At 37.1% G+C, this 27,095-nt stretch overlaps 1 protein-coding gene across 3 annotated transcripts; it reads left to right on the top strand.

Moving 5' to 3' along the window:
- The first annotated feature begins 59 nt into the window (after window positions 1-59).
- LOC126819413 (calcium homeostasis endoplasmic reticulum protein) lies at window positions 60-26,902 on the top strand. 3 transcript variants are annotated; one of them, XM_056100067.1, is made up of 20 exons: window positions 71-250; window positions 3,503-3,673; window positions 6,968-7,045; window positions 10,725-11,137; window positions 11,815-11,952; window positions 12,758-12,834; window positions 13,796-13,870; window positions 14,190-14,301; window positions 15,440-15,490; window positions 15,912-15,950; window positions 16,674-16,959; window positions 17,541-17,647; window positions 18,997-19,144; window positions 19,957-20,282; window positions 20,978-21,111; window positions 21,817-22,056; window positions 22,947-23,219; window positions 24,339-24,415; window positions 25,381-25,575; window positions 25,925-26,902. In XM_056100067.1, exons 1-20 carry the CDS (start codon window positions 226-228, stop codon window positions 26,002-26,004), a joined length of 3,045 nt encoding a protein of 1,014 aa, XP_055956042.1. In that variant the 5' UTR covers window positions 71-225; the 3' UTR covers window positions 26,005-26,902. The 3 variants fall into 3 exon arrangements, with proteins under 3 accessions (XP_055956044.1, XP_055956042.1, XP_055956043.1); XM_056100068.1 differs by lacking the exon at window positions 6,968-7,045 and having other exon boundaries at window positions 72-250; XM_056100069.1 differs by lacking the exons at window positions 21,817-22,056; window positions 22,947-23,219; window positions 24,339-24,415; window positions 25,381-25,575; window positions 25,925-26,902 and adding exons at window positions 21,280-21,551; window positions 21,591-21,720 and having other exon boundaries at window positions 60-250; window positions 20,978-21,214.
- The last annotated feature ends 193 nt before the right edge of the window (window positions 26,903-27,095 follow it).

Below are 27,095 nucleotides of genomic sequence, written 5' to 3'. Positions count from 1 at the left end.
AATTTGAGAGTACGGTAACCAAATCTAGGGCAGAGAGGGATTTTAATTTTATGTTTTTCATTTCCAAGATTTCAAGGAAAGTTTCGTATGCGTAACCGGAACTGGAAGTCATTGTTGACCTAATTTCAAGAATTACAACATGGAAGTTTTGGAAAATGTCTTAATGGAAATAACATCGGTGTAACCCGGAAACTCTAACTAATTGTGTAAGAAGAAAACTTTATCATGGATCTCCCGAATCCACCCGATGGTAAGTGTATAGGAAAATCCCACTCTTTCTTGTCTAGGCCTTTACTATAACTAAACTTGATGAAACTGGTCTGTAACTCGGTCAGAAACTGAGAATGCGAAAGCATAGTTTTCCGACAATTATGCCGGTCAGACTAAAAGCAAATGGCAATGCATTGATGACAATGTGGGGTACTCATTAAAGTTTTGAAATTCAGTCCTCATACATTGCGAATCGATGACAATAGATTTTTCGTATAAGTCGATTCCATGACCATGTCACTTGATTGATATTTTTTAATTTATTAAACCTCTCCAAAATTGCAACCCCCTTTGAGGCAAATATAATGTAGGCCTACTGGATCTGTTGTCATTATTATATAATGTTGCATTAGGTCCTAAACATTGCATGGTAGTTCAGTATATTTAGTGTCCTATGTATTCACACTCACCATCTTTCTAGTTCATTCAAAGGGAGGGAGGGGGGGGGATATATGATATCCTTATTTTAATGATTAACTTATGTGCAGAGGTCTTTAAACAATAGGTAGACCCAGGAAAAAAACCCCACAAGGGTAGTCAGACAGCCCTAGTAGCTGTCACATTACAAAATTGTGACGCTTGACTAATGATCTTCAATAAAGTGCACGTATTACTCTATGCTTAGACACCAAACCTTCACTAGAATTTTAAACATACATTATACCAAAGCTAAATCTGCCTATTGCAGGTTTCTTTAGGCCTTATATGTTACATAAATTATTATTTAGACATTTATTAACATGACAAGACGATATTTAACTCTTGATGCTATCTCTGATATTAACTACATGTAGTTTACAACGATTTGGCCATTTAATAATTCAATTTAAAAATGGTTTAGTGAAGCTAAGCTTCAAACAACCAGTCCAGTGATCACAATCAATGCACACATCTTGTCAAACCTTCAAAGGCTCCCTTCAAAGGCTAATATCTTCTCTCAGAATAGAGTAATTTGAATGAAATTTTCAATATATTCATTATTCATTATCTATTATTATAGCAAGAATGGCCAGTGCTTTATTTAAATCTTACATAATGCATCTTTAATAATAGATTTATGCACATTCTAACAGATAGTAAGCGGGACTGCCCAGGAAACTGCCAACATCACGAACACGGCACAATACAAATGCCAAGGATGTGTGGCCCAATGGTCTAAGGGTTAAAAGGGTTAAATTCCTGCTAAATATTGTAGCTCTTCTTTGAGCGGTGTTCGGCAATTGATCCACGTCATAAACACAAAAATACAATATGGAAAACAATCGACTGTTCTACACCAACTTGGCTAATGAAGATGGGCATTCGTCATACAGTGTGCTATGAGGGAAATTTTGCCCGGACAGCAGCACTATGGCTTACTCTTATATCAAATTCTAACTGTCACTGTATCTTTATGTGTAAGTACATTGAACCCCCCAATCGTCTAAAATACAAAACTAGAATTAATGTATTGATAACTTTATGAAATCCCTCAATGACACGTCGCTTTAATTAAAATAGTACTTGTGTTTTATATTATGTTTTTGGGTTTATTATAGATCTTGCCAGCCAATGAAATGGCTGTATTTTGAAAAATATTTTAGTTTAAAATTTTTGTTATTATATAGCCCCAGGTCTTAAAACAGTACTGAAGATACATGTATGTTAAACATACATAACGCAAGAGCTAAATCTGCCTATTGCAGATCTTTATTTAGGCTTGAAATGTTATATAAACTATTAATTAGACATTAATTAACTTATCCAGACCATAATCAACTCTCAATGTCATCTTATGTGATCGATTTTCACTGGATTTAAATCCAATCTGCTCAACGCTCGTTGATGATTAAATTCAAAAATGGATAATCAAGACTATGTTTTTTAGTAATGATGATCTACGTGTAGGCTAGGCCAAAAAATCAATCGCTAAATTCTCGGTTCAGAGTGGATCAATTTGAATGAAATTTTCAGAATATTCCCTTTACATTATCTAGTTTTAACTACGTACATGTAGTGAGAACTGGCCAGCTCTTTATCTAATCTCCGATAATGTACATGTATGTTTAATTGTTAAATGGTTAACGTCTAATCAGCATTGTGATCTACTGGTTTAGGTGTAGGTGTAGAGAAACCAATCAAAAGGTGTCAAACACTGATTGATTTAATTAGTCAGTTGTTGGATCTCTTTGTCAGGTGTTAAAACCAACACCCATGACCGTTTAGTTTGAAACTTGATAATTATAACTCATTATTAACGTTTAATTTGAAACTTGATAATTATAACTGTGAACATTTTTATAAATGTTCCAATGGCGAGTGTGAGCATATGTTTATATTACCACCCATTCCCTAACTTCCTGAGGAACTTCCTCGACCAAAACAGACCCAAAACCCCAGATAAACAACCTGTTATTACCACACCTGAATACAGGTGTGAATTCTCTCACATTACTACAGTGTTGTTTATTGTGTAATCAGTTACCAGTGTAAATAGGATATGATTTGATGTGTAACTGGGATATGATTCAGGTGTGAATATACCTTCTGTTGTATTGCTCATAGTCATACATGTACCTACAAACAGGGGATCCATGGTAGATCAATCTACATGAAACACAAAGTAAATTTGGGATCCCTGTGTGCAATTTTTAAATCCAAACCTGGAGATTACCTACATGTACCTTTTGATATATGGGTTAGGGTTGCATGGATGAATGGTTAGAGCCTGGGCATTGTATCATAAGGTCTGTCATTGAGTCAACTGGCATGGTTTTCGATTGTCCACTTGTACGTGACAAGGAGTAGGGTCGTCTGTCCAACCTCGTTGGGTTTCTCTGGGTCCTCCAGTTTCCTTCCACTGCTAAAAAACCCTATGCACAAGCGAATTATTGAAATATAATTGAATCGTACGTTAGTCCCAAAATGACCTAGTTTGTGTCGATTGGACATTAAACCCCATTTCTCTCTCTCTATGCACAAGTAAATTAAAGAAATAAAATTGAACCATTATGTCAGTCCCAAAATGACCTAGTTTGTGTCCAGCTAATGTTAAACCCATCTCTCTCTCGCTCTGTCTCTCTCTGTCTCTCTCTCTCTCTGTCTCTCTCTCTCTCTCTCTTTGCCTCTCTCTCTGTGTCTCTTTTAATGCCTTCATTACCTAGAAAAGAATAAATATGTTTCTCCGAGGTGTGTCTCTTTGCCGGGCAACCCACATTTATATATGTTTCCAAATTTTACACTTTAATTACAGATCAGGAACAGAAGAATATAATTGACAAGTTAGCCAACTTTGTGGCGAGAAATGGACCAGAATTTGAACATATGACGAAATCGAAGCAGAAGGATAATCCAAGATTTGCGTTTTTATTTGGCGGTGAATATTATAGTTATTACCAGTACAAGGTGAACTCAGAACGAGTCAGTAAGTTTAATTTAATTCATCTTCATAATATCTCTTTAACAGGGGCCACAGTAGATAGCACATTAACCAGGGAATATGGAGTTCAAACTCAGTTCTCTAGGATTTACATGTACATGCATCAATATTATTGTGAATTCCCCTTGTCAATGGTGCAGCATGGCGGCTCTAGTCCATGTCCATTGTGTACATGTATCTTGGATTGCATGTCAAGGAACCCTCCATAGTTAGAATTTGCAGCTGGCTGAGCAAAATTTTCCTTGTATCACATTGGGCTCTGATTCTCGAAATCTTAACTAAAGATAAAATCCAAATTTTAGTAGATACTTCAATATTGATTGGCTAAGCACTAAAATCAATCTTATATTATCCAATCAAATTACTAAAATGTGGATTTTATCTTAGTTAAAATTTCGTGAAACAGACCAATCGGTTCAGTACATGTAGGTTTAATTTTGACTGATATTATGGTACTAAGTTTCCTCACCAATTGCGGTCCCCTGTACAGATTCCTTCTAAACGTAAAAAATCACTTGATATAAGATTTGTCCATAGTCTTCATTGGCCTGTCTAGTATAGTAAAATACGATGTTAAAGCTCATTGTATTGTATTTCACCAATGAAACCAACTGATTGTATCATTCGCAGAGGGGGAGGGGGTTGGTGGGCCGAATGGTTAACACGTGTGCGTGCTGTATCATAAAGTCTGTCTTTGAGTCAACTGACATGGTTTCAATTCTCTGGTTGTACATGACAAGGAGTAGGGTCACCTGTCCAACCATGTGGGTTTTCTCTGGGTCCTCCGGTTTCCTCCCACTGCTAAAGACCCTGACGTGCAAGCAAATTAATGAAATAAAATTAAACCATATGTTAGTCCTGGAATGACCTGGTTTGTGTTAATTGGACGTTAAATCCCATTTCTCTTTTTCTCATGGGGGATCACGGTGGGTAAGATGCTGGCTCGCTAGCCTGGAGGTCAGGTGTTCGATTCCTGCATTGACTGAGAAAGTTCATCCAGATTATCCGGTGTGGTTCCCCCTGTCAGTGATGCAGGACGGAGGGCCTGACAAGGACAGCTGGCTAGTCGTTTGGATGATGAAAAACGGATGTCCCGTGTACACATTGGCGTGCACGTAAAAGATCCCTTGACAGTTGGAATTCGATATAAGTGTAGGCCGCAGTGCTGCTGTCCAGGCAAAATTTCCTTCATAGCACACTGTATGGCATATGTCCATCTTCATTAGCCCAGTTCGGAGCAAAAAAGTAGGACGTTGAACCCCATTTCATTTCTCTCTCTCATGATAGGAATAATTGCGCCTAAAAAATTAAAGTCGTGGTCGTTGGGTTGTTTAAACGCTAGTACTTCAGATCATAAGCTCTGTGATTGAGTCAAGTGGCATGGGTTCGATTCTACACATCGTTAATCGGTTGATTCAGCTAAGTAGGATGTTAAATCTATTTCATTCATTCATTAACACTTCGCAGTTAAACAATGTGTGAATATTTATGAATTATAACTACCAGTATTTATAGCAGGAAATCAACACACAAATTTGTAGCTTGTCAGTTTCTAGTGACATCCTTGGTGATGGTGATAGTCTTGAAATAGCCTAGCCATTTGTACAGAATTCGTGGACCCTCCATAGACCATAATATCAGATGAAACTTAATATTTATCTTACAGATCGAAAGATTTCGATTCAGTTTGATTTTGGTGTGTATCAGACTTTCGTTCCAGAAGTGACCCTTTTCCTGAAAGCTTGTGAAATGTGATAGGGGCTGCAGTTTTTAATAGATTTTTTGTTTCAAATTTAATGTGAAGCATTGAGGTCATGCTCAGAACAAAACCTATCACTAATCAGGTTTCGCGGTTATTTCGCCTAATCTTAAAACTTTGTCAATGATACAGGTTAGGTTTTTTAACAGATGTTTTGATCAGATAATTACAAAATGGCAATTGACACCAAAATTTACTGCTGACCGGTTTCTAGTTACTTCAGCTTGGGTGATTGTCTCGAAATGACCTGTTTTTTTTTATTTTATTGAGTGAAGATTTAACCCCATTATTGTCCGACTGCCTGCCATGACAACAGCTGTATAAAGTGTAATATTATTATTATTATTATTACCTGGGTTAGTGGGCTACCAAGTTAATGACATATTGACATGCTTACATAGAGTTATTGTTAAAGTGAGAGGCATACCTGCTTACATAGTTATTGTTAAAGGGCAGACCATGGTGGTTTTGTGGTTATAACATAATGAGTTATGCAACTAGCTGGGTAGTAAATAGACAAAATAATTGGGTTGTGCTTGAAAATGACAAAAGGATCATTGTAGAAACGTAGCCTCCATTAAAAGTACAGTAATTGTTTTCTATACAGCTGTTATTTTTGATTGGCCTGGTTATCAATTATTGCTTTGACCAAGTTTTCAGGCCATTTCCCAATTGTCCTATGGTGTAAGGGGGGTTGGGGGGTCACTTGGGTGGCTAAATGATTTAAAGATGTGTCATTGGGTCAAGTGGAGAGGTTTCGATTCCCTGTTTGTATGGGACAAGGAGTAGGGTTCCCTGTCCAATCTCATGGGGTTGCTCCCACTGTTAAAGACCCCTACACATAACCAAATTATTGAAGTAAAATTGAACCATATGTTAGTCTCAAAATGACCTAGTTTGTGTCAAATGGATGTTCTGTCTCTCTCACGCATGGTTTGAGACAAAGTTATAAATGGCAGACATACATGTACAACTACAGTAGGCCCTACTGCCTGACAAGTTTTTAAGATTCAACTACAATCACTATTTCTTTGAGTGACACACATAATAAACACAAAAACATAATAAACACAAAAACAATATGGATTAAAGCGATATTTTGTTAAGGTTTCTCTCAAAGTTATCAGTTGATTAATTCTAGTTTTGTATTTTAGACGATTGGGGATTCAATGTACTTACACATAAAGATACAGTGACAGTTGGAATTTGAAATAAGAGTAGGTCATAGCACCGATGTCCCGACAAAATTTCCCTCATAGCACACTGTATGGCATATGCCCATCTTTATTAGCCCAGTCGCTGTAGTACAGTAGGACCTTAAACCCCATTTCATTCCGTACCATAAACTTCTTTCATAAATAAAATTGTATTTTCATATGTTACACTATTTATTTTGTATTAATTGAAAAAGAAAACAAAAGTAGAAAAATTAAGCTATGTGCCGTTTGGCATATGACTGTCTTTATGTACGCAAGGGAAGACTTACTTTCCTTGTAATTGATTGTTATATTTAAAAACAGGTGACGAACCAATGATGTCATCTGTTATGATGTCACGTAACTATAGTAACATAGATGGAGAAAATAGACCACACTACGGTAAACTACACATTATAAATATTTTCATGTAATTTTTTATTTAGATTAGAAATATTTAATACCATGTATATATATATATATAATAACCCTTTTGTTACTATTCGCTATGGTTACCAGGGTACTATGCCCATTGATATGTTTTGTTCAATGGTCACTATGGTTACCAGGTTCTGGTGCCCATTGTCATTGATGTGTTATGTTGTAGCTTAGAAATATTTAATATGGTATTATGTTTTTCATTTTATTCCTTTCGTTGCTGGTTGCCATGGTTACCAGCTTGCGCTGCCTATTTCTATTGTAATCTAATCGAATATACAATGGAGATGAGGTCTGGACACCAGGTCACACTGAAAGTTTATGTTGCGCTTGATGTTGTAAACTTTAAAACAATATTTTAAGAATACATTTCTATATGTATAGGGTGGGGTTGGGGTGGTGGCGCGCTAATGAGTTAACGAACATGTGCAGTATGCACTTTAGATCATTAGGTTTGTTATTGAGTCAAGATCCCACACTTGTATGTGACAAATGGTAATATCACCTAGCTAACCTCATGGGTCCTCAGAGGGCCTCCCACAACTAAAGACCCCTACAAACAATGTGTTAGTCCCAAAATGACTAGTTCCCCCCCCCCCATCTCTTTATGCATGTGATAAATATTGTATAACGTAGGTTGTTGTCACAGGTTTAGAAGATTACATGACATTTCTGACTGATGACCTTTCTGACTCCGCAACATTTCGGACTCGGGGTAGGTAACGTTTTGAACTTGGGGAATAAAACCATCAGGTCAGTTTATAACAAGCCAATTTTATTTCAAGTGTTAGAATGATTCCTATAATTGTGTAATAATGGTTTGACAACCAATTAAGCATTAATAGAAATAATTAGGTTCTGACTTTCTTAGAAGAAAAAAATGCAACTATTGCTTTAATGGAACAAATAAACAAATCAGTACAAAATATTCTCTGTTACATTTTTCTATCAAATAACGAGCAGGATGACCAGTACAGTTGAATCTCTAAATGGAATATTAGTCAAACAGTGGTCCAATTTGGTTCTCGGGGGGGGGGTGGGGGGGAATGGTTAGCATAAAGTCTGTCATTGAGTCAACTGGTGTGGTTTTGATTCCTCGGTTGTACGTGACAAGGAGTAGGGACGTCTGTCCAACCTCATGGTTTTTCTCCGGGTCTTTCGGTTTCCTCCCCACTGTTAAAAGACTCCTACGCGCAAGCGAATTATTGAAATAAAATTGAACATATGTTAGTCCCGAAATGACCTAGTTTGCGTTGAGTCGATGTTAAAACCAATTTTTCTCTCTCTATAGGTTTTGCAGGGCGGTTTGAATTCGAAAAAACTCCTTTTTCGTTAATTCTCTTCCATCATGACTAAAGACAATTTCATTGGTTGAAAAATGTGGAGCATGTGCATGTTGTCATTTTATTTTAATTTGAATGACAGGGATTAGTTGTCTGAATGGTTTAACACGTACGTTTTAGGGTCGCCTGTCCAACCTTGTGGGTTTTCTCTGGGTCATCTGTTTTCCTGGAACTGTTAAAGAACCCCATACCCAAGTAAATTATTGAAATAAAAATGAACCTTATGTTTCTCCTGAAATGATCTAGTTTGTGTCTAGTGGGCGTTTCGTCTCTCCCTCTTTAATTTGAATGAAGGTACATGTATATGAATTGTGTATATAGATGGGGTGTCTACACTGTGTATATTATAACATGGTTGAATGTCTGTGCTGTGTATATTATAACACGATTGAATGTCTACACTGTGTATATTATAACATGGATGAATGTCTGTGCTGTGTATACTATAACATGGTTGAATGTCTACACTGTGTATATCATAACATGGTTGACTGTCTACACTGTGTATATTATAACATGATTGAATGTCTACACTGTGTATATTATAACATGATTGAATGTCTACATTGTGTATATTATACATGATTGAATGTCTACATTGTGTATATTATAACAGGGTTAAATGTCTACACTGTGTATATTATAACATGGTTGAATGTCTACATTGTGTATATTATAACACGATTGAATGTCTACATTGTGTATATTATAACATGATTGAATGTCTACACTGTGTATATTATAACATGATTGAATGTCTACACTGTGTATATTATAACATGGTTGAATGTCTACATGTAATGTATATAAAAATGATAATAATGTTCACTGGTTCCATCCACAAATTCATGCTCAAGTCTCAAGTTGCCATCCATGTACACTTTCCACTCTGTACACACTACTTGTAATAACTTGATCACTTATTTTCAAAATTAAACAAATGAACTTTCAAATTTTCTTTAAATAATTCAACTGAGTTTGATGTTTAACACAGTTAAGCTGTACTTACAATGGCTGCTATATATCTTATAACCAAAGCACTGTATCTTCTTTAAACGACATTGACACACATATATACACACATAATATGGGACACAAGTACTATTATTACTGTTGAGATCAAAGAGACATTTCATTGAGGGATCTCTTAACATTATCAATCCTCAACGAATCATTGCTTTAATTAAAGGGACATAATGTAAGATTTAGTTAAGGAGCTGGATGTTTTTGCTATAATATTTCAAAAATAGATAATGAAAAATGAATATATTGAAAATTTCATTCAAATTACTTTATTTTGACAGTACTGGTCATTCGAGTCTTAGCCTCGCCTAGTTTTTTCATTTAAAATTAAATCATTACATGGCCTAACCGTTCTAATCTACTTAAAATCCTAGACATCCAATGCCATCAAAATTTGATTATGGTCTTGTTAATTAATGTCTAATTAATAGTTCATATAACATTTAAGGCCTAAAGAAAGACCTGCAATAGTCAGATTTAGCTCTTGCATAATATATGTTTAATATAATAATTGTGTTCCATATTATGTTTTTGCGTTTTATCAAACTATTGTAATTAATTAACAACAAGCGTTATCTCATCTGATGTTGTTATATCACAATTAACAACCACTGATCGAATAAACCTCCTACAACAAGCGTTATCTCATCTGATGTTGTCATATCACAATTCAATCTGATTAAAATACACATTTATATTTTGTTTCGTTATTTTTATTCTTTCGATGACCTACACCACATGAAGATCAGACCGATTGTAGTGGAAGGTCGCATCAGGCGTCATACAAGCGGCTTTTGACCCTATGACATCGGAAATTTGATTTACCAATCAGCGTTAATGTTTCAAGTGGGTTACCTACAGTTTTGTGCTCATGCCGAAAACTCACCGTAACAGATTCCATTGGCTAATCCCTCACATCAGCCAGAACGCGGGTTATGTAACAAATCTTCCATATCCTGGTGTAGTAAAGACAAGTAAAACAAAATTTTGAACTATAAGAAATGAAACGAAACAGAATCTGTGTTTGAATCAGATTGAATTCGTAGGATGTTAAACCCCCATTTAATTTAATTACACTGCCAGAATATGACTCCCGTGACAACTCTGATCAAGATTTTACAACATGTCTGATATAAAATCTGATAGAATGCCGTTTGTTGATGAAGGTAGACATAACTAATTATATTAGATTACTCACATGACCATGTTAAAGAAATACTGACCTAGAACTCCTAGTTCTGTATATTATTTTATTTTGTTTTTCCTCTCTCCTTCAGTTCAACATCAACATCAGCAACAACAGCCATCATTACAAGCGATCCAGACGCAGTCATGGCAACCATTGCCAGGTGGTGCTGGTCCTGGTATAGGTATGATGCGGGGTCAACCAGGTGGACCTCCCTCTCAACCAGTGATACAGCATATGATATCACAGTCCTCTGGCTTACCACCTCCCGTGACAACCATGTCTCAGCCACCACCTGTCCTGCATCTCGGTCCTGGTCCGAGCCCTGGCCCTGGCCCTGGTACTAATGTTGCAACAAGTCAACCAGTTAGTGGAAGTCTGGAACAACAGATTTCAGCTATTCAGCAAAATTTGAGTCAGCTACAGAGTAATAAGGAAGAAAGTGTGAGACAGAGTGAAAATAATCTGGCAGCTCAATATCAGAGTATGCTTCAATTACAAGGGGTAGGTAACTCTGATTTGCTTAAAGCCTGATGGAAAATATCTTCAATAGAAGGCTTGATCTTGCTTTAACTACGTATATCTTATCAAGCCCTTCACGTAATACCCTGCATATTTCACCACTAACTTCCATTGGCTACTGACCCAGCTGGGGAGCCTATCAGATGCCTCGATCATTGCGAATACCAAGTCTCGAGCTTTCCAGCTTAAATTGTTTACCTGTGATAATCGAGTTGCAAAGTTCAAGGTTCGTTCAATGTCAAGGTTTCCGTGGAGGTGACCATGTTTGATTTGGGTGTGTTTGTGTCACAACCTGTGATTGGATGCTACTGTTCATGTGTCTGTGTTAAAGTGAGATAAAGTAACTATAGGTTTGGGAATTGCAGACAAGACTAGCAACGTGTAGATGATTTAAACTCGATGGATAAAGGCTAGTTATGGCTTCCCCTGGTCAGATGATTGAGGAACGTAATCATTCTACATGTATTTATAAAATTCAGTCTTTGTCAGTCTTAATTTCTCGACTATTCGCCATCATGTCCGGAACACATCTTTATTTACTAGAAAGAATAATATTCCTATATTTTAGTTTATTTCTTATTCTAAATAAACATCTTTATCTCCGTTAAATACTGAATTGATAAATAGAATTAAATAAAATGATTGTTTTATTGAAACAGCCCCAGATAGATCAATGTATACGTAATGGTAGAGAATCACGACTACAACGTTTATCAATGGAATGTGATGTAGCGATTGATGAGTTAGATAGAGCTGTTCAACCAATAATAGATTCATGTACCAAAGATGGAATATTAGTAAGTAATGTATATTTATATAGTACAGACAGTGCTCCACTTAGATAAAGAGAGGTCCGAGGTTATTCCCCCCCCCCTCACCCCTCCACCGTTTACATGTGAAAAAATGTGATAAAAATCCCCATTTACACTTACAAAATGTGATGAAAAATTTCATTTACACTAACAAAATGTGATATAAATCCTCATTTACACTAACAAAAAGTGATAGAAATAACAATTTACACTAACAAAAAGTGATAATAATAACAATTTACACTAACAAAAAGTGATAGAAATAACAATTTACACTAACAAAATGTGATAAAAATTCACATTTACACTAACAAAAAAGTGATAAAAATCACCACACTAACGAAATGTGATAAAAAGCACATTTACACTAACAAGTTTTTGTTAGTGTAAACATGCTTTATTTAAAGCCCATTTACACTAACAAATAAAGCACATTTACATTATCAAATAAAGCCTGCTTACACTAACAAATAAAGCCCATTTACATTATCAAATAAAGCCTGTTTACACTACCAAATAAAGTCTGTTGGCACTAACCAAATACAAAAGTATTGAGGACTGTCATGCTCAGATCTCAGTAATAATGAGGTAATTACTAGTTAGACACGCAATTTACACCACGCAATATCTCATAACTTCAGTCCCCACCTCTGTTCTACTAGATTAAATATACAACCAGATTAAAACATACCTGTATATATACGAACAGGTATACTGTATACATCTACCTGTATATATACGAACAGGTGGAACAATCGGGATCAAAATAGGTTTCTTTTATTTCTTTTAGAATTGCAAGAACTGGATAATGCAAAAAGGAATTAGTGCCAAGCATTGTGAATTAATCGCACAATATATGCTAAATAGGTAAGCTTAATTCATTTTTAGTGCTCAGTAACCATGTCGACTTTCTGATACCAACAGAGATATAAGCTATTTGAATATTGTGTTGGCCCCATAACATGATACAAGGGATACAACTCCAGTTTATGATGTTATAATTCTCTTACAGTCAGCACCAGTTTATTACCTTTACTCCCAAATGTTGACAAATTTTTCAGTTGATCATATCTTTGTAAATGCTGAAAGGAATTGAACCATTTTTGAACTAAAATGAAATGAAATGGGGTTTAACTTCCTACTCTTCTGTTCCGAACTGGCCTAATGAAGATGGACAAATGCCATACAGTGTCGTGCTATGAGGGGAATTTTGCCCGAACAGCAACACTATGGCCTACTCTTATATCGAATCCAAACTGTCAAGGGATCTTTTACATGTACACTATAATGTGTACACGGGGCCTCATTTATTCATCTCATCCAAATGACTATACGTTGTCCCTGCCACGCCCACACCGGAAAATCACAATAAACTTTCTTGGCTAATGCCCGGATCAAACACAGAACCTCCAGTTTAGGGAGCCAACGTCTTACTCACTGACTGACAAGGACAGCTGTCTAGTCATTCGGATGATACGAAAAACCGAGGTCCTGTGTGCACATTGGCGTGCACGTAAAAGATCCCTTGACAGTTGGAATTCGATATAAAAGTAGGCCGTAGTGCTGCTGTCCGGGCAAAATTTCTCTCATAGCACACTGTATGGCGTATGCCCGTCTTCATTAGCCCAGTTCAGAGCAAAACAATAGGACATTAAACCCCATTTCATTTCATTTCTTACTCACTGAGCAACCATAGGCCTATTTGAACTATTACTACATGTACTTTTTGTAATATGCAATATTGGATTCAAAATCCATGAATTAACGACCACCACAGAGTTAAACCATAAAGTATGTTTAAGATATTAATTTATCTTGTGTATTTCAGAATTCTAGCACCTGATTGTCAGTTCTCAGTACGACTTCATCTAACATATCTGATGAACGATTTATTACACCATTGGTAAGTTATTCTACTTTCAAGGGGATGTCCTAGATTTTACTATAATTTAAATGCCAGAATGTGACTATATAGCCTGTTTATTGTATCAAAATATTAAGCTGTTAAGAAATGATAAATCCTGAACTCCTGTTAAAAGCGGAATGTATTGGTCATTATATACTTCCTGTCTATTTACCATACATATTGAAGCCAAAGTAAATTGTAGTGAATGAATGTTTTATATTTGTAGTAAATGAATGTTTTGTATTTGTAGTATGAAGGAGGGTTGTAGTAAATGAATGTTTTGTATTTGTAGTAAATGAGTGTTTTGTATTTGTAGTATGAGGAAAGGTAACGGTGAATTGAAATCATCGATAGAGAGAATAGTTTTACCAACGTTTACTACATCTATATCAGAAACAGATGACAAGGGCAGAGAAAAACTCATGAAGGTAAAATTATTATACAAATGATTCTACAAATGATCTCTTAACATCAGATAAAAAGCCAACTTTGACTTTGACATTTCTCACTCTTATTTTAGGAGCTGCAGTGGCTAAATTAGTTAGCTAGGATCGTGCATTGATCCCAGTGTAAGTTGAGAACATTTCCCACAACCCTTGAAAGTTGGAATTTGAAATGAAATGAAATGGGGTTTTATGTCCTACTGTTCTACTCCGACCAGGCTAATGTTTACGGGCATACGCCATACAGTGTGCTATGAGAGAAATTTTGCCTGGGCAGCTTCACTATGGCCTTCTCTTATATCGAATTCCAACTACCAATGGATCTTTTACGTGCAACCATTGTGTACACCAGACCTCAGTTTTTCATGGCTAGACAAGCCTGTTTGCACCACTGACGAGAGAGAGAGAGAGAGAGTTTAAGAGTTTAACGTCCACTCGACACAAACTAGGTCATTTCGGGACTAACATATGGTTTAATTTTATTTACATAATTCGCTTGCACGTAGGGTTCTTTAGCAGTGGGAGGAAACCAGAGGACCCGGAGAAAACCCACGAGGTTGGACAGGCGACCCTACTCCTTGTCACGTACAACCGGGGATTCGAAACCACGCCAGTCGACTCAATGACAGACTTAATGATACAGCGCGCATACGACCACTGACAAGGGGAAACCATCCTGATGAACTTTCTCAGCAATCACGGGACCTCCAGGTTAGCGAGCCGACATCTTACTCACTGAGCCACCGTAGCTCTCAGTTGGAATTCCATATAATAATAGGCGTAGCCCCACTGTCTGGCAAAATTTCCCCTTTTAAGGGCATCTTTATTAACCAACTCGATGCCGAACAGTAGGGAGTTACACTTAATTTTCTTTTTTCTATGTATAACCTACTGATTATAGTGAACGCAACACAATTTTTATGGGAAACAAATCGCTAGTTTTATTCTAAAAGCACAATGTTTTGACAAGTATCCTCTTATCGTTATCAAGCACAAAGAGGATACATGTTGAATCGTTGTACTTTTAGAATAAAACTTTGCTTGTTTCCCATAAAAATTGTGTTCTGTTAATGTGTTTCTCAATGCCAGTTAAAGAGTAATAGTGATTATATTGTATTTATAGCTTCTGAATCTGTGGGAAAGACATCATTACTTTAATCTAGAAATAATTGAGGTAGGTGTACCTGATTTCAGTGATTGTTAATCACATTTAAAATACACATGTCACGTCATCCTTTGATGTTGACATGTCATTATTTATACTAGTTGAAATATTGGACCCGTGTGACGTATTTCATTGAAATGCAAGTGCTGAATAGTGTCTGTATTTTAAATTGTTTAATGGTCTCATGCGAGACATTGCGTAATATATAGATATAGCCCTTGTGCTGTCACACTTAATGCAAAATCAATATATTACGCAATGTCTCGCATTCGACCATTAAACTACACTTAAACTACAATATAGTGAACGTTCAATCTCTAAAACAAATATCGGACCAAAAAAGGTTCAGATCCGTTCAGTATTTACAAAGATATGTTGAATTCAAAAATCTGTCATTTAAAACTTTTAAAACCTCTTCTTTTTTTTTCAGCAATTAAAAAATCCTGTTCCAACTTTAGCAAATTACAAGGTAATATATTACACTGAAGCTGCTCTAAACTAGTGTCCTAGTTCGATTGTAACATGGATGGGAAATCTTCATTTGTTCTTTTCGTTGAATAAGCAGATTGTTTTCCCTCTAGTACATTGGGTGGAGCTTAACCGTGCAATAACTAGACATGTTCAATGTTATTGCACACTTTTGCTAGTTTACACAAGTTTTAGTAGAAATCATATAGAGAAGTGGGGTGGGTTTTCTGTGCAATAACAATAAGCATGTTGAGCAGGTGTCAATGTTATAAGTCATTTATAGCACGATTCATTCGTCAATAGGTTTAACATCTCGGCCTTCGGTCTCTGTTGTTAAACCTGTTAACTCATGAAAGCCGTGCTATAAATATAACTTGTGTCGAGCAGCCATTGAAACCCATTTCAACAGGACGTGTTATTTTTTGTGGTATGACATTCTTCATAACAAATTACCAAGAATTATCAGTCGGAGCAGAACGGCAGGACGTTAAACCCCATTTATTTCATTTACCAAGAATTGTTTTTGTTGAAGTCTGGTTATATTAAAGGGAATTTATAATTACCTTATTTACTATCGTGATGACTTGACCCAATTCTGGCCGGTTCGTTTCAAAATCGATTAAAAACCCAGGTTAAACCATATTTTATTTCTTTTGAAAGCCCAAATCCCTAATAAGTTATTGAGCGATTGTACACAGCTAACTTGTATTTTTATTTATTTCAGGCCAATTTAATCAATGAATTCTCAGACGATGTCTCGCCCATAACATCAAGTGTACAAAAACAATATGCAGTGCTTCAAAATCAGCATCAAGAATTTGTGACTCATTTACACAGCCAGATTCAACAGACACAGTCGCAGTTACAGTCTGTAATACAGCAGAAAGCTTCACAAATACAGGCGCAGGCACAAGCAGCGCAGGCACAAGCAGCTCAGGCACAAGCGGCTCAAGCAGCTCAGGCGGCACAGGTTCAAGCCCAGCTACAGGCCCAACAACCACCAACTTCAAGTAAATTTCGTTTAGATTTATTTAAGATTTCAGACATTAATTCCAACCTTGTGGTTTTCCTCCCACAGCTAGAGACCGTTTGAACCATATGTTAGTCCCAAAATGGCTCTCTATTAAATAAATTGCCGATATGTAGCATTCCTTCGATTGGACTTGCTATGATCAAACTCTGATGTTCAAATGATTATTTTAGTTGAATCGGAAAGTATTAAATAAACTGCAGACATGGAGCTTTCCTGCGATTGATGGGGGTTTGATGGCCAAATGGGTAGCGTGTGCGTTGTATCATAAGGTCTGTCATTGAGTCAACTGTCATGGTTTCGATTCCCTGGTTGTACGTGACAAGGAGTAGGTCACCTGTCCAATCTCGTGGGTTTCTTCAGTGTCCTCCAATTTCCTCCCACTGCTATAGACCCCTATGCCCAAGTGAATTATTGAAATAAAATTGAACCATATGTTAGTCCCAAAATGACCTAGTTATGTGTTGAGTGGATGTTAAACCTCAATCTCTCTATCTATGATCAACCATTGGTATTAAAATTATTTGAGTGGATTTGATATTAAAATTATTATTATTACAGTGGGTTTAAATGGTCAGGCTCCGTCGGCTATTTCTGTGGTGACATCAAACTCTGATAAAACTCCAGTAGATAAAATAGAAGAGGGCCAACAGATTCCTACAGCCATGGTAAGGCATTCATAATAATAATATAATACTCCGGTCACAAAACCCAATATTTTGTTTAGTGAAATAATCCCCCTCAACCGCTGCTAACGAGTTAAAGGACCATATTGTCTGCCAGTTTGGATTTTACTATCATCTAAGAACTCCACAACATAATGAAACATACAGTTATACACCAAAATTATCATCCTAGACTAAATACTATTGGTTGGGGGGGGGGGGGTCGATGGCCGAAAGGTCTGTCATTGAGTCAACTGGCGTGGTTTTGATTCCCCAGTTGTATTAATCAAATTGTTAACTCTTCTGTTATGCTATCTAAGTAACATATCACTGTTTAAGTCATTGATCGTCATTGAGTGATTTTCTTCAATCGTTTATAATATTTAATTCCTAAATTGTTCCATTCCTTTCAATATTTACAAAGATATGATGAATTAAAAATTTGTCAAGATTCGGCACCTTACGCAGATGATATAAGCACAATATGATCAAAACAAGCCCACAACATTTTGATGGGAATTTTTATTAATCTAATTGAAAACAAGCCAGAATATTTTGATTTTATTTTCTTAATTAAAAGTTAAATAATTAAATTGAGTAGATTTTAGAATGGATAAAGATGTGAGAAACTAAATATTGTTCAAAACATGCAAATCACAGACCAAATTGTTACAGGACATCTCACCTGACAAGAAACAGTGTCTAGGCTTTTGGATAGTACAGAAAATGACATCTCTTTTACACTTTGGTTTGCACATAAAAGAACCCTTAAAAGTAGAAATTCAAAATAAGAAAAGGCTGATGTACACCTTGGCTTGCACACAAAAGAACTTTTGACAGTAGAAATTCAAAATAAGAGAAAGCCATAGCGCCACTGTCCTGTCTTCATTAGCCCAGTCGGTGCAGAAAAGTAGTTCACATACCTTAAACAACCCCATCTCATTTCCTACATCAATCTTATTAAAACACAGATCCTATTTCGTTTCGTTTTTTTATAGTTCAAAATTTCATTTTACTTGTCTTCACAACACTAGGATCTGAAAGAGATGTTATATAACACGCATCCTAGTTGATGTGAGGAGTTAGCCAATGAAATGGTCTGTTACAGCAAGGTCTTGGCGTGTGGTGCCAAAACTGTGGGTAAACCCCTAGAAATGTCAACGCCGATTGATTAATCAATGTCTGATGTCATAGGGTCAAAAGCAGCTCGTATGACCCCTGACACGACCTTCCACTATAACTTGTCAGATCTTCATGTAGTGTAGGCCATCGAAAGTATAAAAAAACCAAAAAGAAATATAGATGTGTATTTTAATCAGTTTACACATTATATTATTTGTTTATATTTGTAGAGTCAGCCACGAAGGTTCAGCAGATTTAGTCAAGCTCCACCAACAAGCCAACCTCCACCAACACCTCCTCATCTACTAGGTCCTCCACCAGATTTATCACGACCACCACCTGATTTTACACGGCCGCCACCAGATTTCCCACCCCCGGGTAAATACTATTTTCTTATATCAATAGGGGATGGGGGTGACATGCGCTTTAGATTGTCAGGTCATCTTTCAGTTCATCAGGATTTTCCGAGGTGGTTTCCCCTTGTCAGTGATGCGGGACGGAGGGCCTGACAAGGACAACTGTCTAGTTGTTTGGATAGGACGGAAAACCGAGGGCCCGTGTACACATTTGCCTGCATGTTAATGGTCCCTTGGCAGTTGGAATTCGATATAAGAGTAGCCATATTTCTGCTGCCCTCTATTCGTGAGGGTGGAGGTTTGGGACGAGCCTCATAATGGAATAAACTAGTGCAGCTCTCCATCTAAATCTGGTGCTGTATTTCATAATATATTATTCAGGAACTATATAAACAGTTGATTCAAGAAGAGAATTGAGCAATCCTTTTTGTAAAACTTGCCACATTATGTCAATTTTACAGTAGTGTCCCTTTACAATATACATGCCACACTATTACAGTTCTTATGAATAAGTAAACGGTTAAACCCAAAAGGTTAGACAGACGACCCTACTCATTGTCACGTACAACCGAGGAATCGAAACCACGCCAGTTGACTCAATGACAGACCGTATGATACAGGTAACCATTGACCATCCAACCTCCCGGCTACAAGTTTAAAATAAACAACAAATTATGGATTAGCCAGAACATGAACTTGAGGCATCAGAGTATTGAAGTTTAGCTTGTTTCTTATTCATAAGAACTGTAATTGTACGATACGTATATTGTAAAGGGCCGGGACAGCAGTATAAAATCTATTTTGTCACTAATGATGTATATTGAACTTTTATAGGTTTCCAACCAGGAGGTGCTGCTTCAGCACCTGGTTCAGGACCTCCAGGACAGATGCCTCAATTTGTTCCAGATCTAAGTCGACCACCTCCAGGGTTCTCACAGGGTCCACAAGGTCCACCTGGTCCGCCTGGTCAACATGGTCAGCATGGACCCCATGGACAACCGGGACCACATGCTCAACAAGGACATCCAGGTCCCCCTGGGCCACCTGGCCCATCTGGCCCACCTGGTCCACCTGGTCCACCATTACCATTAGACATGGATCTAACACCATCGGTACCTTACTATGAATTACCCGCAGGTTTAATGGCACCATTAGTCCAGGTAGAGTCAAGTTTTATTTACTTATTCGAAGGGGTTAGGGTTATAAACACTCATAGTAGTAGTTTTAAAGAGCGTAAAGCTTTAACGTAATATTGATCAGCTATCAATATTTCAACGTTAAAGCCGTGGTTTAAAATAAATCAGTTGCACTCCAGTAGAACACGATCTGGATTCAACATTAATTTATTCTAGCATATATACAACAGTATTAAAATACTAGAAATAGAGAGACCCTTCTCTGGTGAGCTTCCAAGCTCAACTCATTTGTATCAAAAACCTCAGCTAATACTTATACATATACATATATTATTGATATTGAATAAAAGAAACTACACAATGAATCAGCTGTCATTGATAGATTTTCTCACTATGATCATATTGATGTTGGTGACAATTGTAATTAACGGTCAGCGAATTCTCTAACTTGGCCATTTCTATATGGCAGTAGATTGACCATTGTGAAATGGAAACAATATTGTGATCAAAGGAAACAGCGGGGATTGTATTACACATGTTACTGTATTTACACTATGTACTTGACCATTGTGAAATGGAAACAATATTGTGATCAAAGGAAACAGTGGAGATTGTATTACACATGTTACTGTCTCTTACACTATGTAACATCCTGCAGTTCTCTATGGTAAATAATTTATGACCTGTGATTGTATATTATATGATATTTTATTTTATAGTTAGAAGAGTCAGAATATAAGCCGTTAGATCCACGGGATATTCGTCTTCCACCACCCATGCCACCAACAGAAAGATTATTAGCTGCTGTAGAAGCCTTCTACTCTCCACCATCACACGATCGACCCAGAGACACGTAAAATATTTCTCATCTTTCATTTCTTTTATGTTTGTATGTGGTGTACCTGGTTTGTCACTAGGTGTGGTATGGTGTGTTGCTGTACCTGGTTTGTCACGAGGTGTGGTGTGATGCTGTATCTGGTTTGTCACTAGGTGTGGTGTGTTGTATCTGGTTTGTCACTAGGTGTGGTATGGTGTGTTGCTGTACCTGGTTTGTCACTAGATGTGGTGTGGTGTGTTGCTGTATCTGGTTTGTTACTAGGTGTGGTATGGTGTGTTGCTGTATCTGGTTTGTCACTAGGTGTGGTGTGGTGTGTTGCTGTATCTGGTTTGTCACTAGGTGTGGTGTGGTGTGATGCTGTATCTGGTTTGTCACTAGGTGTGGTGTGATGTGTTGCTATGTCTGTTTGTCACGAGGTGTGGTGTGTTGGTTTTGTAGGTGTGTTGCTATGTCTGGTTTCTCACATGGTGTGGTGTGGTGTGGTGCTATGTCAGGTTTCTCACTATGAGTGGTGTGGTGTGGTGCTGCCTGGTTTGTCACTATAGGTGCAGTATGGTATGTTGCTAGGTGTGGTGTTTATATGTATATGGTGTAGTGTGTTGGATGTGTCAATGTGTGATTTAGGTTAAGATAAAATATTGAATTGATTGGTTATTGATTGATTATTGATTATATTGATTGGTTATTGATTATATTGATTGATTATTGATTATATTTTAGTGATGGGTGGGAGAAACTTGGTCTGTATGAATTCTTTAAAGCAAAGCAACGATGCAAAAAAATAAAAGAAGACAGAGATGCTGAAATGCAAAGATGGAGTCGAATGCAACCACGAGGTCGTTCAAGGTCACCACCTTATCCAAAACACGTTCCTTCGCCTCCAATGAGAGTAAGGTCAAGGTCAAGATCTCCCATTCCACCGCCTCGTAGACGATATCGTGATGGAAGAAGTCGATCAAGGTAAACATCTACAAGATATAAAACAGATATTGTTCTGTATGAAGCATGCAATATTCATGAGCTAAATCTGCCTATTGCAGGTCTTTTTTTCCCTCAAATGTTATATAAATTATTAATTAGATATTTATTCACATGACAAGCCCATAATTAACACTCTAGATCATCGTGGTTCTTAATGGATTTAAATATGATCGCTTTTTAACGATTTGCTTTAAAAATCGATAACTGAGATTTTGTCAGTTATCAATATCTTAACAATGGTAGCAATGAAAATCAAGACTACGCTTTTCTTATTAAAAGTTCAAACAGTCGTAACTTCACTCAGAATAAAGTAATTTAACTGCAATTTTCAATATATTCATATTTCATTATCTGTTTTGTAACGGGAACTGTCAGCGCTTTATTTAAATCTTACATAATGCATCCAACATGCCGGAATTAAGGATAATGAACTGACATGGGTTTTAATGTCGTACCTTTCTGCACCAGTAGGGCTAAGACTGGCATGGTGATTTGAGGGAAATATTTCCTTGACCACAGCACTCCGGTCCACTCTCAGCTAACGCAGGGATCTTAACATAGGACCTCCATGTTAGCGAGTCATCTTACTCATTGAACCACTGTGGCTCAGTGAAACTTATTAATATTACGTCAACTAAGTAAACATGCTCTGCTATACTTCAATTCCGTGTCTTATAGTGTATATCAGAGAGAGAAATGGGGTTTAACGTCCACTTGACACAAATTAGATGATTTCGAAACTAACATATTAAACCAATCGACCACCCAAACCCCTGTGTATATCAGAAACATCTTTCAAGAATTAATGTGAACTGATTTCAAGATTTTAAAATACGTAATATCTGATGTTTATGATTCTTGTATTATAGGTCCAGGGAAAGAGTCAGATATAATAGATCGCCCTCTAGAGAAAGGTCAAGGTCTAGAGAGAGGTCAAGGTCTAGAGAAAGGTCAAGGTCAGTAGAGAGAAGGAGAGAAAGATCTTTGGAACGGTCACCGTCACCTAAAAGACGAGTTTCAGGAGCAGGAGCAGGACGTATGGACAATTCACCGTTACCATATCAACCAAGTAGTAGATCTCCGTCTCCAGTACGAATGAAGAAGTCGATATCACGGAGCCCCACGCCTCCAGCACCTATGTTGTAAGTTGAGTCAACTGAAAATAAATCAAAATTACGATTTTAAAGCCATTAATGGACTATGAAAATAGCACAGATTGCAGCTTTTACCAAATGATATGAAATGGGGTTTAAGGTCCTACTTTTCTGCACTGACTGGGCTAACAAAGATGGACATACACCAGTGATTCTCAACCAGTGTGCCACGGCACACAGGTGTGCCACGAGATCTTCCAAGTGTGCCGCGAAATTTTGAACGGCACGCTAAGAAAATGTGAAAAACCATGTGACCCCAAATGAGTATTCACTGATGTCTACTGGTAACTTCATAGCTGTGTTTTTCTCTATTTAGTTTGAGTCATTCTATGTGTCCATGACTCGTCTCTGTCTACGGATCTATGCCGTATATGACTTGCCATGTTTTTATTTTGCAAAATTCAAATATTTTTCATAGATATTTAGCCAGGTGTGCCGCTATTTTTTCATGTATTCCAAGGTGTGCTGTTGGCAAAAAAAGGTTGAGAACCACTGGCATACACCATACAGTGTTGTATGAGGGAAATTTGCCAGGACAGTGGCGCTATGACTTTCTCTTCTTTTATGTGTAGGCCAAGGTGTACATGGGCCTTTTCTTATTTGAATTCTACATTCAAGTTTCCTTTTATGTGAAAGCCAAAGTGTAGATGGGATCTTGTTTTTCGTACTATCCGAGCCAGGTGCGCATTTTGGTTTGTGATTTACATATCTAAAGTCACTGATTGTCATCTGCATGTTTTGAACAATATCTGGGTTTTCACAGCTTTATCTACAGTGTTCTATTAGGGGAATTTTGCCTGGACAGCGACACTACAGCTTTCATCAAATTCCAACTAGCAAGGGTCCTTTGAAGTGCGTGTACACATGATCTCAGTTTTTTTGTCCCATCAGAATGACTAGACACTGTCCTTGTCAGACCCTCCATCTAGCACCACTGGGTGAAACAACACTGGGAAATCGTGTGGAACTTTCTCGAGCAACGTAGGGATCAAACTCCTAACACTCCTAACCTCCTGGTTAGTGACCCAAATTACGTCAAAAATTGATTGACTGGCAAAAATTTTTGAAAATTGTGATACTGAAATTTGAACTCTTTATATATTTCAGGGGTTTTGGTCAAGCACCTCCTGTAGAATCTCCTCTAGGTCATAGTAATAAAGGTCATCAACTTATGTTGAAAATGGGTAGGTATTATTAAAAATATTTTATTATGTAAGAGATAAATCTACCTATTGTAGGTCTTTATTTTGGCTTCATATGTTATATAGATTATTAATTAGACATTTATTTACACGAAAAGACCATAATCAACTCTCTAGGGCATCGATGGCTCTGATTTGAAGTTGATTAGAATGGTTTGGCCATTTAATGATTTAATTTAAAAGGCTAAGTCTCGAATAGCAAGTACCGTTGTTAGGATAATAAACAATCATTGCACACATTAGTTCAATTTTATTTCAATAATTCCCTTGTGCATAGGGGTCTTTAGCAGTGGGAGGAAACTGGATGGCCCGAAGAAAACCCACGAGGATGGACAGGCGACCCTACTTGTCACATTCAACTGGGGAATTGAAACTACGCCAGTTGTCTCAATGACAGACCTTATGATACTCGGAACAAACTAATTTTATGCAATTATTTTTGTCTGCCCTGTCGTATACATCTCCAGACATACTGGTACCAATAATCACCGCAATGAGACAATCGGTAAATAATAAAAACATGGACCGTAAAAACAACGTAGATTCAGACATTCTATCAGTCTCACGGTCATTTCCCATTAACATCCAGCGACATACGAGGCTATCAAGTAATAATATCGTATTCTATTGGCTGATCACAGACTTCTATCCAATTAAAACAAGCCTTACATTGGCATTTGATATCAGAATAAAAGAGAGAGTCGATATATTTGGTGAATTGTCATGGAAACGTTGATAACTCAAACATATGCAGTTTAAAAATAAACAAAAACTGAAAGTAGTTTATTAATCTTAATATTTTGGAGAGTGATTTAGCTAATTTGCAGGAGTCTTTAATGATTCCCCCAAAGTAAAATCGAGGTGCGTCAAGAGACACACCTTTAACGTAAAGGACTGGTTTATGATAATTCTACGTTTGTGTTTATAAATATCTGTTTGTGTTACAGGATGGGGAGGAAAAGGCCTGGGTTTAGCAGAACAAGGTCGACTGGATCCAGTAGAAGCTGCTGAGGTCCGGGAGAAACAGGACCAATTTAAAGGCATTGGACTAAACGACCATGCAGATCCATTTGAAGCTTTCCGTAAAAATAAATCGAAGGGTTACGTTCAAAGAATGAGAGCCCGAGACGAAATGAGAGATAGTAAGTAGTTGGATTGTTTTTGTGACAAAGGTTTGTTCATTTATTGCGGGAGGGGGTGGGGCTGGGGGTCTAGGACAACTGAGGAGGGCGTTAAATGTCTCACTTTTCTACACTACCCAAGCTAATGAAGATGTACAGATGTTTCATGGTGCCAAATTTATACACACGATCGTGATCTGTCATACACACGATCTTGGTCTGTCATACATACAATCTTGGTTTGTCATACACACTATCTTGGTCTGTCATACACACGATCGTGGTCTGTCATACACACAATCTTTGACATTGTACTAGAATATCCTTTCTATAACCAAGATTTAATTTAATGTCGTTTTTGATTTTTCAGCTTCCAAGAAATCTAATGAATCAGGTAGTGAAAAAAAGAAAGACAGAGATCGAGGAGAACGTGAGAGAGACCGGGATTAATTATTTATTACATCATCAGATTATGTGCAGATTTAATTGTTCATTACATCATCAATTCCTGTGCAGATTTAATCGAGCACTCTGTGTGAATGAACTGTTATAAAACTTTTAGAACATGAACAGTTAATGGTGGACTGGTTATTGCTACAACCTGATCATTTTGGTCTGTGACACACACAAGAGATTATTTGTCTGCTGTAAATAATACAGCCTCACAGATTGTTCATGATGTCTTGTCTGAAGCCGCCTCCTCCCCCCCCCCCCCCCCATCCTGAGAGTGATGAAAGTTTTGAGTTTTAGGAAGTGTAATGTTTACATTTATCAAATAGTACCAAAAACGTGCCCTGATTGTCCATTATGTCTAGGATGTGTTATCTGAAGCAATAGGCCCACTCCCTGAGAGTGATGTGAACCCCTTGTGGTTTGTGTTACATGTGTACATTTATGAAATAGTACCAAAAGCATGAGATTTTCACTTGACCTCATCAACCCTGCTTGTCCATTATAACTATGATATGTTGTCTGAAGCGAGAGTGCTTTGTGTTATGTGTAATGTTTACATGAGTGTGCAAGCCTTTAGTGGTGGATACCACCGAGTTCCCCTCTCTCTCAACTGTGTTTTACACAAATCATGAAAATATTGTAAAATCACATTATTGTAAAATAAATTCATACAATTCCACATACCTTTCTCTAAATGGGTTGTCTTTTCTCAAGAGTGGCAGTTTGTTTTATTTCTTATAAATTTACAATAAAATGTGGCTGCAGTTTTTTTAGCAGACATAAAAGACAGAGTTTAAAGTAGATAAATTGCTAATATTTGGGACCTAGAAATTGACACAAATGGGTAGCATATAATAATGTAATATGAATGTATATAAACTGATTTTACATTCAATCGTTTCTGTTTTTACTGTAATTTCTAATTAGTTATGTTCGGCGAAATACAGCAGAAGTCTCAATCGAATGGCAATCACTAGCATCTAATTATTCCAGTCTACACCGATAGTATTTATTGTGCATGCTCAACAGATGACTTGCGGAATATGTCTAGCCTTGTTCCTCAAGTCCCTTGTTACAAAAGGCGCTGA

This window comes from Patella vulgata, chromosome 4 (assembly GCF_932274485.2).
Source record: "Patella vulgata chromosome 4, xgPatVulg1.2, whole genome shotgun sequence".
Taxonomy (NCBI): Eukaryota; Metazoa; Mollusca; class Gastropoda; family Patellidae; genus Patella; species Patella vulgata.
The sequence above is the reverse complement of the archived record's forward strand: the minus strand, read 5'-3'. Positions and strand labels throughout refer to the sequence as shown.